The 16,456-nt window shown below is 39.7% G+C and overlaps 1 protein-coding gene across 9 annotated transcripts in view; it reads right to left on the bottom strand.

Moving 5' to 3' along the window:
• arhgap12b (Rho GTPase activating protein 12b) overlaps positions 1–16,456 on the bottom strand; it is a 45,240-nt gene that overhangs the window by 11,834 nt on the left and 16,950 nt on the right. For 8 of the 9 annotated variants that reach the window (XM_061666382.1, XM_061666387.1, XM_061666383.1 and 5 more), the window contains 3 exons: positions 2,359–2,631; positions 1,465–1,605; positions 302–382 (listed from right to left, as the gene is read on the bottom strand). In XM_061666382.1, coding sequence (XP_061522366.1) covers positions 302–382; positions 1,465–1,605; positions 2,359–2,631 — 495 coding nt within the window. Of the gene's footprint in view, positions 1–301; positions 383–1,464; positions 1,606–2,358; positions 2,632–4,212; positions 4,387–16,456 lie in introns of those variants that run through there. The other variant, XM_061666390.1, reaches the window with a different exon arrangement.

Genomic DNA, 16,456 nt, shown 5'->3' with positions numbered 1-16,456 from the left:
CGATTTTCAGAGTAGGCACTCAAACAATGGAGGTGCCCACTCCAATCTACTCTAAAGCCTCCAGATTAGTCGTAGCATGAGCCATTAATAGTCCTGCAGGAGGAGTTCAATTACAAAAGTGGGTCCTGTGAGCTTGCCAGACACTCATCCACTTACATAAACGGGCCTCAGATGGCACGCCAAGGAGACGAGCTATACTAAAGGTGATGTCATTTGAGAAGACTTTCAGGTGCATGGTGTGATGTAAACAGAGTGCAGTAAAAGAACATTTGGAAAGGCAACGTTAATATAGTAAACTCACCTTAGGTAATTCCCATTCAGACCTGGATCCGTCAGCATTGTAGTAATAAGGTCGGCCTTGCTCATCAATGTGCTTTATCCACTACAAAGACAGTCCGCATTTAGTAAATCCACTGCAGTGGTGTCATTAAGCAAGGCAGCAAAGCCTTAATTGCTCAGGCGTGTCTCAAGTCCTATAAGTACCGGTGGTAGTAGTAATATCTGCCTTCTTCTATGGATGAGTGATCACAATGAGCCATAATAAAATACATGACCTGGATCTAAATTCTGACTATAAAAGCAATCCAGTGCTTAATAAATGTATTTTAGACTACCATTATGTCAGGATTATGACACAGTTGCCCTAAATTATCCACATTGGTAATTACCAAATTCATTGCTTGTTCATGTTATAGAAGCCCTTTACCAAAATATGTTTAATGCTAAAATATACATTATTCATGAAATTTTCAAGTTGACACTTTTCCAAAACATGGGAAATTAGTAAAGCACATCATCATTTCTTGATTAAGATGTAAAATTACGAAGGACTACCTGCATCCCTGAACAACAACAAAAAAACGTGTTTTAGTGGTTGAATATTATCCTTCAGTTGCTCAAATTTGGGTGTAAACAGGTGAACTCAGTTTGAAATTTCTTTGCAAAAGGGCGGTTAAATTTTGTTCTTGAAAGACTTAAAATAATTCCGTTTGCTCAGAAAAGATACACATGCAGACAAAAACTAAATAATTGAAGAGAATTTAAATAAATATGGACACTAAAAATATCAATATTAAATAAACATGAAAACTGTCCGGCCTTTCCGTGTGGAGTTTGCATGTTCTCCCGTGTGAGTTTTGTCAAAAACAAACAAACAAAAAATAAGTACAGTACAACATTTTCATCAGAAATGCTGATTTAAAATGTATTAATGGCTGCAGAACACTATTGACGTATTTTACAAGTTGAACTTGGCTGAAATTAATTTTGCTGTGATGAACCAATCAGGAAAAAAAAATCAAAACAAAAAAATGCTAAAATGCTGACCATCGAGGGCCAACTCACTTTCCCCGGCTGCAGAGAGGAAACTGCTGGGAATAAATTAATAAAATGTTGTTGAAAAAATATTAGATATTTATTATTTTTTTGCCTCTGATAGCGTTGAATGTTAAAATGTCGCTGCACCTTCTCTTGTGTGTATTCCGAGACGTAAAGGATGTGTCCATGCTCATCAAGTTCCTCAGACCAGCCTCTTGGGGGCGACCCGTACTGGCTGTCAGACTGACTGGAATAGGTGCTGTGGCAGTTTTCTTCAGAAGAGAGCAGCTATTGAGAAAAGATCAAAAGGGAACGAGCGTATGTAGGTATATAATAAGACCAGGACACAACAATTTAGCAGGAAAACTAGAAAATGATATCACTATACATATACTGTATGTCTCTGTAAGAAGACCTAGGAGTTTGCGGACCTTGAACAGAATGTGAAAAAAAGGCCAGTCCAGTTTTATTCCAAAACAATCTAGTCTGCATGATCCAGAGCCCAAATAATTGTGATGAATAAAGATAAGAATAGGGAGCAAACCACTTTAATTTTGTGGCTGAATTGTTGTTGGCAAATAATTTATTCAGTCATAATTTAAGACTGCCTGACTGACTAAAACGAGCTTGCATTATAATCTATTAATTAAACCTTTGTCGGGAGCACAATGTTAATAAATGCCTTTCTCGATTACATAACGCAATGTACCAAATTACCACATGGTGGTGCTGTCGAGTAAGAATACAAAATTGCCCCCTATCTAATCATTCTACGCTTACAATAACCAAAAACTAACATTTAAAGTTTTGGTTTACAACCAGTATGCCAGTATTTCTAAGACTACCAATCATGTACAGCATTTAGTGTGGTCTTAAAAACTGGAGTCAACTGAATTCCTAATGTCCTTAATTTTGAATTTCAATTGGCCCACGAGGAATAAAATGTTCTGACTCTCAATGTGGCATCATATCTATTATGCACATTACAACACGCCTCAAAAGGACCCTCAATTGATGTTTTTGTTTTTCTTCCTCCCTTACCTCACTCTCTGCCATGCCTTGGCTTTCTCCTCGGAAGCTGTTAGTGCTGCCGCTGGTGTCCCGGGTGCGTGGCGGTTTCCACGTGCGCTCCCCCGTGGTCCGGTTATAGTAGAAATGTCTGCCACTCAAGTCTTTGTGGGTCTCCCAGTCGCCGAGGATGTGAAGAGGTGAGCCCGAGGGGACGGGCGGCAGACTGGACTGAGAGATCTTGAGCTCCTGGAGGTTGGTGTAGACAGGAGAGTCCGATCTGCCCTGACCCGCAGGCGATGTAGTCTGAAGAAGGACACAAGAACGAGAGAGGACGTCCGATTTGAGTCTTCAAATACCTCTTGATCACACTGGACGTACAGACACACAAGGAGATTCTCTGTGAGAAGGGTATCATGTTGATGATTTCAACAGCAAGCATTTAAGACGGAGATATCATCACACAATGACACAATTTTATAGGTTTTAGTTGTTTGATTTTTGTCAAATCACTATTACAGGAAAAAAAGGCACATTAAAATTACAATATAACACCTGATACCATATTAATGCCACAAATCCAACAAGCGTTTTGCTCTCAGAATCAGAATCCTGACAACATCCAAAGGTCACGCTACAAAAGCTAGAAAGCAAAATTTCTATAGCTATAACTTATTGTGTTCAAAGCTCTTCTGAATGCCTGCGAAAATTATCTTGGGGCTAGAGACCGATGCCAGTGCCAAGTATACTGTAAACGGTCGAGCAGGAAAAAAGGACAATCAAATGGTTCAATGCGTGAACGCAAAAAAACTTCTAAAAGGACTTTACCAAATCTCAGTGCTCTTGACATATCAGGAATTCAAACACAATTATAATTTTACAGTTAGCTAAACTAGAATTAATTGTTGATTAATCCTGTCTACGAGGCCAAATTTCATTTACACACATCGGGCCAAATAGACCCCCCGATGAATAAATGTATCATTTTGAAACTACATTTTGGATTCATTTGGGTTGCCAAAATTGGCTTGATGATTAGAAACATTTAAGTTCAATAATTATAATTAATTCGCACTCACATTCACACCTCGGGTCTTAGAGTCTTCAATTAACCTACCCTGCATGTTTCGGGGATGTGGGAAGAAACATGAGTACCCGGCGAAAACCCACGCAGGCACGGGGAGAACATGCAAACACCACACAGGCGGGGCCGGGATTTGAACCCCGGTCCTCAGAACTGTGAGACAGATGTGCTAACCAGTCGCCAGTCACCGTTGCCGCCCCACTCAAAATTGCCAATTCAAAATGGGTACAGTTGATACACTTTACAGATTATTAATGTGCAGGTTTACTTACTGTTGTCGAGCCAGTGAATATAACTAAATGAAAACCATTGGGCAGCTGTATTCTTAAAACCAAGGTCAAATTCAAAATAGAAGTGACGTCAAGACGACAATGGGTGCCCTCTTTTATATAAAGTGACTGTTCTTTATCGAATAAGGATAACGTGCTTTAAACCTGATGCACCATATGGTGAGACAAACCCCCAGTATAAATGTTTATTATTTGAAGTCAACATCAAGTATTTTCTTGGCAGACTGTAGTCTAATGCTATCTGTTAAGATATCAGTAAGGATCCCTGGAATTCAATTTAACAATTTACAGAGAACAAAGCTGGTGAAGGTATTTGTCTGACTGAAACTTAATAAAATGGAAAATAAGGGAAGGTACCAAACAAGACACCTGGAAATTGTTATGCTGTCAAAAATTCCCTCTGTGTCATCAAAGTCCTGTTCTAAATCCCTGTAATACACACATAACTGCTAATTACAAAAAAAATAAGCACTTTCATGAAATGTTATATTCATCTTTTCCTCTGCAGATCACCTTGTATTTGGAGATCCTCACAAATACCTCATCATCATCCTCGCCGGCCCTCCTGTAACCTTTGAATGCACGATGCATAGTGATGAGTGGTGGCTGCCAAGCAGGACGGGCAACACACTGACCCTTGCCTTCACCTCTCTAATGCGAGTAGCCGTCGCTGTGCAAGACAGAAAATAGAGGGAGCGGCAAGAGCGAAGAGGAATAGGCTCTATCTCTCAAGTGCACACTGCAGTGACACAACAGGAAATAGTGCTGAAATATTAAGATCCTTTCTTGCAAGATTTGGTAGCCTTTTATGGAGTGAAGAACCATATTTGGTAACTTGAGATGGTGTTGAAAATTAACCTCACGTCTCATTATGAGGTAGGGAAAGGGGATAATTTCATGCAGCTAATCTGAGAATACCCATTTTGAATGATTTGCATACAAATATAATCATGATATATTACGGGCTGGGCGATTATGAAAAAAATAAATCACAAAGAACCCCAAAATAAATTTGCAATAAGTCAAATAACATTACAAAATCGAAATTAAAACAATAAATACAGCCATGGTTAAAAACATGGGCACGCCTGGAGTGACTGTATTGTCTATATGAATGCCCCAAAATCGTCTCAATATTCGGGCATTTAACAACTAGAAATAATGTTGGTAATCCTAATTAACGTAAAACAGGAACATTTTAGTCTGATTTCATGTCAGCGGAAAAAAGCGTTTGTCTTTTTATACAAAGCCATGACTGCATCTGCTGTTCCTGCTCTGCACGCCTTGGCCTCTTAGGGGCGGTGTGGTGTGACAAATGCATGGAGCTACATATTTACAGTGAGTTAAAAAAATGTTTTTAAAAAAGAACTAAACTAACTTGTTTTTCACAGATAGGGAAGACTATATGCCTGTGAGTATTGTTACCTTGCCTGTATGCGTTACTGTGGCGTTTGTGTGTGAATATTCGTTATATGAAAAGTAAATCCTTTCATCTAATACTAATGTTGGCTAGCCCGGCAACAGGGTTTTCCATTGGCTGTTAGTATAAGCTGGCGGTCTAAAACGATGTGTGTCCTGAATATACAGTGGGCACAGAAAGTATTCAAACCCCCTTTAAATGTTTCACACTTTGTTATATTGCAGCCATTTGCTAAAATCATTTAATTTCATTTTTAGTACCCCATATTGACAGAAAACAAATGGAATTGTTGAAAGTTTTGGAGTTTTATTAAAAAAGAAAACTGAAATATCACACAGCCATAAGTATTTCGACCCTTTGCTCAGTATTTAGTAGAAGCACCCTTTTGAGCTAATACAGCCATGAGTCTCCTTGGGAATGATGCAACAAGTTTTTCACACCTGGACTTGAGGATCATCTGCCATTCCTCCTTGCAAATCATCTCCAATTCTGTCAGGTTGGATGGTGAACGTTGGTGGACAGCCATTTTCAGGTCTCTCCAGAGATGCTCAATTGGGTTTAAGTCAGGGCTCTGGCTTTGCCATTCAAGAACAGTCACGGAGTTGTTCTGAAGCCACTCCTTCGGTATTTTAGCTGTGTGTTTAGGGTCATTGTCTTGTTGGAAGGTGAACCTTTGGTCCAGTCTGAGGTCCTGAGTGCTCTAGAGAAGGTTTTCGTCCAGGATATCCCTGTACTTGGCCGCATTCATCTTTCCTTCGATTGCAACCAGTCGTCCTGTCCCTGCAGCTGAAAAGCACCCCCACAACATGATGCTGCCACCACCATGCTTCACTGTTGGGACTGTATTGGACAGGTGATGAGCAGTGCCTGGTTTTCTCCACACATACCGCTTAGCATTTAGGCCAAAAAGTTCTGTCCTCGCCGCAGCACAATTGTTTTTCTTCTATTATGTTTTTATGATCGTGAGAAGCCATAATCGACCAGCCCTATAATACTGTATATCATTATAACTGAATATAATTTTTACAATTAAAATAGTCTTGGCGTCAACTCCAATTATCTTTCAACGATTCAGATTGTGGCCACGGACTCATTGGCACTTTTATAGAAACTGACTATTCCCACCATTGACTTTAAATGAAATAAACTGGTGTATTTGGTGTGCTACGTTTTTGTTAGTGGGCCTTGTAAGTGCCCCACACAGCACTGTATCGTTTCCATGTTTGTTTGAGGCAAATGAGATGGTGCAAATGGGCTGGAAGCAACTGATCGACACCTCAGGTTGCTGGCAGGTTATTGAATGTGGAAAGGACACGTGGGGGAGGGGAAGTGTAAATGAGGTGTGGACGGAGTCAGATTCAGGGCAGCAGTGAATAGAGAGCAAGGTGTGCATTATTGAACGCATAAGACGCGGTAAGATGCCTGTAAGGCATCTGCTGACAATTGGCCAGCAAATGGAGCCCCTGTGTGTACTGTGTGTGCTTATTGCTAAGAACATGGTTTCTGTAGTTATTGACATGTTGGGACAAATTATTTTCCCAGCCTCATGTCCCACAGTGCTTGTAGAGTCAATGAAAAAGACTGGTGCCTCACACTGCGTTGTAAATTAAACCATAAATAACGAGTGTAAAGAGGAGCAGGTCAAGGTAAGGGCAGTGGGGATGGTGTTTTGTAGTACTATCACATGTCCACTTGGTGACTCACGCGAGCTGGGGTTAGAGGCCCGGGGAGCAGCAGGGTGTGTGTGAGTCTGCTTCCAAAGATTGTGGCCATGCTGAAGCAGTGTGAGGGGGAGGCGCTTCTATATATGCACACATCGAAAACCACTCTGCTGCATCAGTGTGCACTATTTGAGACACGTGGTGCTAGTGCAGCATTTTACACAAGAGCTCATACTCATCACTTACCTTGCTGCAGTAGAGCAGTTCTCCTTTCTACATTTTAAGTGGATGGACTGCCACATATTTAAAACATCTTGCTGTGACTATTCATCAGTGTAACTTTCAGCCTAAAATGCTTTGTGTCTTCAGTTGGCCACAATCTAATTTATTCACAATCACAGTGAATGGTGTGGCATGAAGCATCAAAAGCTTGTGGGGGTGGCAGTGGGAGGATTGACAGGTGGTCCCATCACAGTCGCATCATTTATGCATGACGAATTGAACAAATGGGGAGAGAGCTTGTGAGATTTTAAATGTGTCACTTCAAATACTTTACGGTGTTTGATGTAGTCACACAAGAGAAACACAAGAGTACGCATGAATGACAGTCATTAAAAATTCTGCTTTACTGCTCAGTATGATTGCCAGCATGTGTGGATAGACTGGTGAACCTACCACATGCAGCCCTGCACCCACATCTCCTTGGAAACATTGCAAGACAAGCACCTTGTTCCAAGCATACTGCTGCCAAATGCAAAAATAGTCTATGCCTGTTGATTGTGTTGCAGGATGCAACTGCACTGAAAAGCATGAATTGTGTTCTTATTTCTACATTACATTCAGGGCACCCTGATAACCTACCATCCACCGATCTATAAGTGAAACTGTCAAAACATCACAATATAAAATTAAGTTGTTGGTGGTTCAATTGTTTTGATATTGTCAAACCTCAGCTCAGGCAAGTACCAAAGTATTAATTCTGGTCACATGTTCTGAATAAGAACATTAGATGAGAAGACTATACAGAACGTTTTCGAAAGTAAGGGGATTCACATTCAAAGCAAACTAACTCTTTGAGTCTAATGATTCATTGTTACTTAAAAAGTAGCTGCAGTTTTAAAAGAAAAAACTGTCACTATATCCTGACAGTAGTACATGAGTGAAATTATCTGTTGGAGGAAAAAAAACAGCTCTCTTTGGCCCCAGCTTGTAACTATAATTACATTTTTAAGGAACCACCACACCAGAGGAAAAACAACCAATCAGAGACAAATGGCGTGACCGACGAGGTGTCAATCACTCGCGGGCACACCCCTGCAGCCTTACACTGACCTGTTACCTTGGGCTTCAGGAGATTTGCTGAAACTATGGTGGAATATCCACTTCCAGAAGAAACAAAGGGGAAAAAAGCTAATTTTTGCCAACAACTGGGCATAAGACTAGCAAACAGAAGCAGAATGACGATCCAACAGGACAGATCCCGAGACCAAACAAGGGTGAACATAGTTGTTACGTTCCAGAGGTGGAGGAAACCGATGATTCGTGACGTGGAATTAGCAACAGGTACATTTAGCACTTTTTATTTTTACTTGACTGTCCATTCCAAAAAACAACAACAACATTACAGTGATATATTGAAACTCCATTATGTATAAGTCGTGCTACCAATGTACAGCCGCGGCTAACATCGGCTTATATACAGTGCATTTTATGTACAGTACAAGTCTCGCGCGTGTTAGTGAGGGGTGTGGCTTTGGTCAGAGACTCGACGGGGTAGAGATTAGTGAAGTGAGGCTACATTCATATTTTGCTAGCAGTTTTGACACTGTAAATTCTCCCTTTAAACAGGGAATTTCATTTTTCAAATCCTAAAAAAAAAACAGAGGTCCATCAGCTTCAGGGGAATGGATCATGTTGGACCTTCCAGTTTCTACTGGAAGCCATGTAAACCACTTTCTTTTTGGAAATGTCAACACAGCAGGAACAAAATATTATTCTGCGTTTAGTGAAGGGTCTTCCAGATGGTGCCAAAATCAGTGTCACAGCTCAGAGCATGTGTTCATCTCTCCACTAACCATTTTGCATAATATGCCTGTGTAATTGAATTAGATGAAAACTGGTTAAAGGAAGAGTGGTGGTGTTGGCTAGTGTAGATTGAGGGCTTTGTGGCTATGGAGACATCCAGTAAACGAAGCCGTTTCCCTCCTAAGTGTTTGAGGATGGGCTGCAGGTTTTCAGAAGAGAATGCTGGGGGCACGCCCCCACCAAGGCGATACAGCAATCAACTTGGTTCCCTTTGTTCTTTTGTCCTAAATTGTAGCTTCTTTTTTCCGCACAGGTCTTCACCACTACCTTCTGTATATTCTCTCTACAAATAAAATGTGCCTTTTATTGATGTAATTCAATATAATACCTTGTTGGTCATTTTGTGCTTCCCTTTCCCCTAAGACAACGCCCCACTGCGCCCTCGCTTCGCTCTCTCCTGATGCTCAAGGAGGTATGATGGTCGTGCCCATATGACCGGATTAACCTACATTTCCACCTCGATGAGCATCAGTCAGACCATATTTGCCTACTCCCCCATCACCACATTTGTGGCATTTTGCAAGCCAAACCCCCTCCAAGCCAGAATGATGTTGAAACGTTAGCATGCACATGTGCACGACAAAGCATGCTTGGAAAACACAGACTGTTTAACAGACATCGCTAGCCCTACACTGCAGTTTTAAATCAGTTTGCATGAAACAGGTTGAACAGAAAAATACTATTTATATTCAAATATGGACTTCACTCCATCTGCAACTTCAAGCATATGGCAGTCAGAAAGACTAGGGTGCATAAGTTAAAGAAGCTGAAAGTGAGTCTGCATCTTTTCAGCCAGACTCTGCAAGATGACGACAGCTAATTTAATTTCACAGATCAGAGCATGTGACAAGGCTCACAACTTGACTGTGATGTGCGCAATTAACCTTTTGGTTTGAAGCTGATAGCATAAAATGTCAGTCAACACACAGTTGAGTTGAGTGAGAGTGTTGTTGCTTGGATACTACAGACAAAGCATCTTCAAGCTTCTAGAAAATACTAACAAAATTGAACAAACTATTTATGCTAAACTCTGAAAGCAATTGATAGTTTGCTCGAGCAACATTATTTCCCTTGCAACATCCATCCAATTAGCGTTTCCCCTTGAAATACAGGCAGGGATAGATTTTGAGGACAGGGGGAGCCTGCAGCCATGTTATATGTGCATATGGGCATACCGTTGTTAGTCAGGGAGCACAACATTCTTGCAGTGAAGCTGTCAGTTCCGCAGTATGCGTAAGATACACTGTGGCAAACACCCAATTTATATCTGGGACAAGATGTTCATGGTTATTTCAGAAGCACCCAATGGATCAAAGATTCTCACTTCTATTTGGGGCTAAGCGTAAAATCAAACGTCAGTGAGCCAGATTCTGACTGTCACCTCCTCTTGAGTACCGTTCCTCTTTTTAAAGCATTATGGAGACATTCCTTAGGCATTTAGGAAAATCTGGGTGAATGTTTCAAATATCAGTGAGCAGCAAAGGACAGTATAGCTTATGGTCCAAGGACCCACACATACAATAGAATTTGTCTGAGTTATTCTTGCAGGCGTCTGTCTGTCTGTGCATGTTATTTGTGTGACTGTCTGTCAGACCGTCTGTGTCTCTGTGAAACAGTTTCATACACAGCTTCCAACCAAGAAACACTGAAACATAATGTGTGGGTGACACGATGTACAAATGACAATAATCATGAACATATGCACACACTACGCTATTCCCTCTCTGGGGATGTCTCGGGCTGAAGATGAACACAGAAGGGAGTTATGCACGCACACTTCCCTCTCTATGGGTACTCCTCCTCTTCCTCCTCCTCTAATATACTCCATCTTTAAAGCTGTGTGGAAGCATAACAGCCACAAAGTACCGTCTGTTCTCCAAATAGTGAGAAAAAACAGCCAGACAGACATGGAAGGGGGGCAGGATGAAAGAGCTACACTGCAATCTGTTCCTCACATAACTGGACAAACAAAATAGACGAGCAGGAAATTATTATTATTATTTATTTATTTATTTTACACTATATAATGCTCAGTTTTGCAGTCAGGATTAGTAACTGCATCAGTGATACTACAACTACTTCTACAAACATAGTTATTGTAATAATTAGGGATAGTCATTTGATTAAATGTTCTTGATGGATAGCAGGGGAAGGAGTCAATTGTTATTTCTTTTTTTATTTAATTGGAGGTAAGAATCTCTCTCTAGATGTTCTTCTTTTGCTGCCAGTGCTGTGTTAAGCAGATGTACCTTAGCAGATGTCTGCACAGATGCCCGCCGTTGATGTTTACACATTTACACTTACGATGTTGATGATTGCTATGATCTCAAGCACTCTACTGTTATTAACACAAGATTTTAAATTTACATCTGGTGCATGATCCATCTACTCATTGCACAGGCTATAAATGGAACAATTCTTATTTTCAGTGTTTACTTTTAAAATAACTGTCACCTTTGTGGCAGGAATTGTCAAACGGATGCAGACCTAGCAGAAATCCACAGCAGACAGCTGAGATTTTAAGCCTCCAGTTAATGACTAATCCTGACCTCAAGTCTACAGCGTGATTGGTTTGAGCCAATTATACAAGGTCCCCTCCCTATTTGCTGATTGGCTGGTGAGAGGCAGAAAGGGGGTTGATAAAACTGGAGGTCCTTATGGTAAAGCTCAGACAATTAATCAATGAACATAATAATCATTAGCAATTACATTTGTGACAGACCATTTTTCATTTTCTTCACTGAATATTTATGATGCGATTGTGTCTGAAAAACAGTCATTCTGAATCAGTACTACATATCGTCACTGTCAGGCAGAAGGTCCAAATTTCGCAAATTGATACTATTGGTGAGTTTTGAGTTGGGTCTTTTTTGTTTGTTTGTTTGGTTTTTCTTTAAAAAAAAAATAAAAAAATTATTGATCAATATTAAGTATTGAAAATGGCTTGCTCCCTTTGATTATGTTATATAATGGCTCAACAAAATGAATTGCAAAATGATGATTATTTTTTTTTGTTTTGTTTTGTTTTTTTATTGTCCTGCAAAGTGATGGTTTGGAGATGCAAGGATTCTGCCCAACGCCAGCGAGAAAGAGAATCATTAAGATTGCTATTTCGTTTACAGCAGTCCAGCATCGTTAGGTAGACATGATAAATATTTTTGAAGTTATTGAACAAAAAACTATGGGGTTTATATAATGCAGCAAGCTGCATGCGGGTGTCTGGGCTGAGCCGGCATAAGTGTGCTCATTGCGTATTATAGTTCACCCAGCGTTCAATAAATGGATGAAATGTTCAGTGGTCACCGGTGGTGAATCTCCTTTTGCCACATGCGAGTTTTCCACTCGACAACGGGGAGTCACACAATAGACAAGTTGATGCGCTCTACAAAAAAACAAACAAAACAAAACAAAACTGTGATACAGCTAGCTGCGGTATAACACCATATACTGTTGAATTTGAAATGATGCCAAAACTTCCTAAAAGACTAAAATCTTGCAAAAGTACAATGGCGGGAAATGCCCAGTGTCTGAGGTGTGGGATAACGCTATCCCACTAAGCACTGAAGCCTTCAAAACTTTAGAAATTCGAATTTAAAAACTGGAAATCCAACGCTTGTGGGAAAGATGGAATTTTTCAAGTGACAAGAAAATGGACTATAGATACAGAAACAATTTGTTGAACAAAAATTAACATCGCTGAAGCAATTGCGTAATTCATTTGCAGAGGACAAAATTTTCATTTGCACTTCATTTCAATTTTATTTCTACAGTTTATCTATTTGAAACCATTATTGTTTTTATATAATGTTATTTATCAAATTGTTTTTTTTTTTCTAATCAGATATTTTAGAATGCTTCTCTTTTTCTGTGTAAAATCTAGTTAGTTATTTCGGTGTTAATAAGCCTGATTCGAGACTTTAAATGACAAGCTTTTAGCTTGTTAAACTGTAGCTAGCTGTGATTTAGTAAATATAGAATACTAATCAAACTTGAGTTACATCATTTAAACCAGTACAGTTTTAAATATTTGAATGGGCCCCTTTGCACAGGAAAAGTTGGGCCCCGAGGTCAAAAAAGTTGAGTATATTCGACCTAAATACATTTTGTTAAGGAAGCTGTAATGGAAAGCAAAGGGCATAATAAATAAATAAAACACAGGAATGTAGGAAACCATTTTATAGTAAGTTATTGTTTGTTAGGGTAACAAAGTACTGTAAATGGAAATCTAGGGAAACAGTTGATGATATTGGTCAATAGCATGTCAAAACATGTCTAGAATAAAAAAAAAAAAAGGAATGACTAAATACATAAAGGAACATTAAGAGTTTTAATTTACATTGAAAGTGGGGTTGATGATAAGGAAATTGAAATACCAATTGGATGCGTTAGGCAAACACTGAAGGAAATTTTGGAATTGTGGTTGTGTCTTCACGGTACACAACCGCTTTGGGAGCATATCAAGGGAGCTAGCTGTAAATAATGTTTATGTTATGTTTCAAATTATAAGATTTCAAGGCATAAGCAGCCGATCCCATCAATGATGCTCCGCACAAGACATTTAACTCTGTGTCTTTGTCGCATAGTTTATTTTTAGCCTTGTCACGTGTCTTGTAGCGCAGTACTGTAACTATCTGATGGCCAATAAAGTTTTTCAATCTTGTCGGTGAAAAACCACGTCGTCGGTTTGGGAATATTTTGCAATGTCTCAGACGAGCGACAGTTATTTGCAGTCTGTGCACAACGGAAGTACATCGTGGGGAACGTCATCTAAATGCTTCAACACAAGAAATTTGATCGAGCACCTGAAGAATGTACACGAGGAGCAAGTTCAAGCAACGCAGCGTGGCGGCGCGGGGGGAAATAAATAAATACATTTTAAAAAGTCAAACGGACTCAAACTCTGGACAACACCCATCCATATAGCTGGGACAATGAGAAAGTTAGAGTAAGCATGTCATTAACAGTATTTATTAAAGTAATTTAATTGCAATAAAGTCATTTAATTACAGTAAGTTAGCACCCATTATTTCTGTCATGTAATGTTGATTTGAGCTAAACATATGTCAGTGGCCTTGAATGCTCCCTAGAGGTCATTGGTGTTTTAACTTTTGTCTAAAATGCTAGAGAATAATTTGAGCTGGGACGGCTCCAGCACGCCCGTAACCCTTGTGAGGATAAGCTGACCAGAAAATGTATGTATGGATACAGTACACAATTATATACAATAAATGAACAAGTCATGTAAATAGACACATTGCTCCATCTTGTGATCGGATCGGATCGGTGATCAGTTATCGTTTTTTTTTTTAAGATGCGTGATCGGCCCCAAAAATCCTGATCGTGTAAAGCCTAGTGGACACCAAGTAGTGAAATAAGATAGAACCAACACATCATAACGTTGTCGAGGACGATGACCTATGTGTAACATTTTCAAAAATGGCTTAACCATACAGTACATATCTTTACCACTTTGATTAGATGTGTCGGTTTAAAAAAAGAAATGGACTGCCATTATCATTGACTATTTATCGACAGTGAATGATTTTGATGCATTATAGATTATCAGTAAAATAGTAGCTGCGTTGACCCTCTGGAGCTGATGAGACAGTATCTGCTCAAGGACATGCTGGCAGAGTTTTTGATGGTATGACGACATCAGTGACAATAGAGTGAGGCGATGTGAATGCAGAGACAGCGAGGGACACAAAGGACTCTTGGTACACAGTAAAACAATGGTAAGTCAGCACTGGTCATTTAAGATGGTATTAACAAGACACTGCAATATTCATACCAAGTGAACACTGTTTCTCTATGCATTTGTTTTCCGAAAGGTCAAAACAAAGCTTCGCCAATACAATTGGAGTAGATGCATTTAAAGGCCTTGTCCACACCAACATGGGTATTTTCTCAAAGTACATTTTTCAATGAGTCTCGCACCTTCCGTCCACACGCCAAATGCATTTAAGGGCACTCAAAACCAAACTTTAACAGTGAACAGAATGATGAAGAGGAGTTCAATAATTCTAATTGAACCTGGAAATGTAACTATGCAATTGTTTGAGGTGGTAGCTTAACACTACTGGCCCTTGCATTTTGTTTCTCTTTTATACAAAATTGAAAAAAAAAATTGAGGTCGTTTAACAGGTTGTTTGACAGAGGTGGATGGACAAGAAATGCAGGGGGTAAAGAGAAGTAAGTTTCACATGGGCCATTGATGGACCTGGGTAGGAATACAGCAAGATTGGAACTAATCGGACAATAGAGAGACTAACAAAATCACAGAAGGCAACCTTAACAGCTGCGGTTACTGTGTAGAAACAGGGATGGACAACATGGCTGTAAATAATTACTTGAGAGTAAGGTAAAAGGTCTGTCTAGCTTTTCTCCATTTACTGTGCCCGAAGGAAGGAAGCCAGGCAGGAGTGCCTGTGACTGGCCAAATGAATGTTTAGCCTCGTCTATGTTGAAGAAAAGCTTTCAATGCTGTGCCCTAAAATGAATACAATCACCTACACAGACATGAAGGCCCACACACACTACCTCAGGGCATTGTCACATCTCACAATATCAGCGCTGTTCACTGACAGAGTCGTTCCTCGTCAGCAGACCATCCAAGTTGAACTGCATTTGCACTGTAGTCAAATGAAGGGTACATCCTCGGTGTAACCCATCAGTTATGGACTCCTTTGAAAGACACCACCACAAAGAACTGTCAACCTCTTCTCTGATGGAACCAAACACCTTGACAAACAAACTGAAGTTACCAGGTTCTTTCAAACACACCCAGTGACTATTATAATATATACAATAATAATGTTTATAATATTTTAACCTGATTGGCCCATGAATTACCATTAGAGCAACATGCGACAATCACCGTTAAAATACAATTTGAAGAAGGGTTGCGCATGATAACTCACAAATTGATCATTAGAAATGTCTGAAGTACAACAACATGACATCAGATCAGGGCAGATGAGTTACATCCACCCTGTAGCACAACGCCTCCAGGTAACATTGGCAGCAAAATAGAATAACTATCAATAATGCTTACGCACTTAAACCATGTAGCTAAACCAATGAAAACATGTTTTAAACAAATATTTCCTCTGGCCCATGTATTTCGGCTTCAGATCACACCTCACCTTTTCACTGTGTTTTGAAGACAAGTAAAGACCCACAAGACAAGAGTCAATCACCCACTGTTTTAATAAACAGAGTGCTGACAACCTTGGAAAAAACAATGTGTGGCAAAAAAAAAAGTGGATTTCTCCAAAGCTGCATCTCAATTACACATGCGTCTGAAGATTCGGAGCAAATTTCCCACTATACTTTGCATTATGCTGATTTGAAAGTAAAATATCAATGCAGTTCTTTAATGGCATTGTAAGCATTGTGGAAACATGTTGTTCAACCAGGTACCCAGACTGCATGTCCTTTATTGAACAAGGGATATTCCAGACACATCAGCTTTAAACATTTCACTGAATGTGAAAAGATAAAAGCGGTCTAATAACATTGATTTGTTTGAAAGAAAGAATAATCTGACATACAGTTGTCACAGCGATATTACTTTAATTTTATGCAAACA

This window comes from Phycodurus eques, chromosome 21, assembly GCF_024500275.1.
Source record: "Phycodurus eques isolate BA_2022a chromosome 21, UOR_Pequ_1.1, whole genome shotgun sequence".
Taxonomy (NCBI): Eukaryota; Metazoa; Chordata; class Actinopteri; order Syngnathiformes; family Syngnathidae; genus Phycodurus; species Phycodurus eques.
This window is presented reverse-complemented; position numbering and strand designations above follow the sequence as displayed.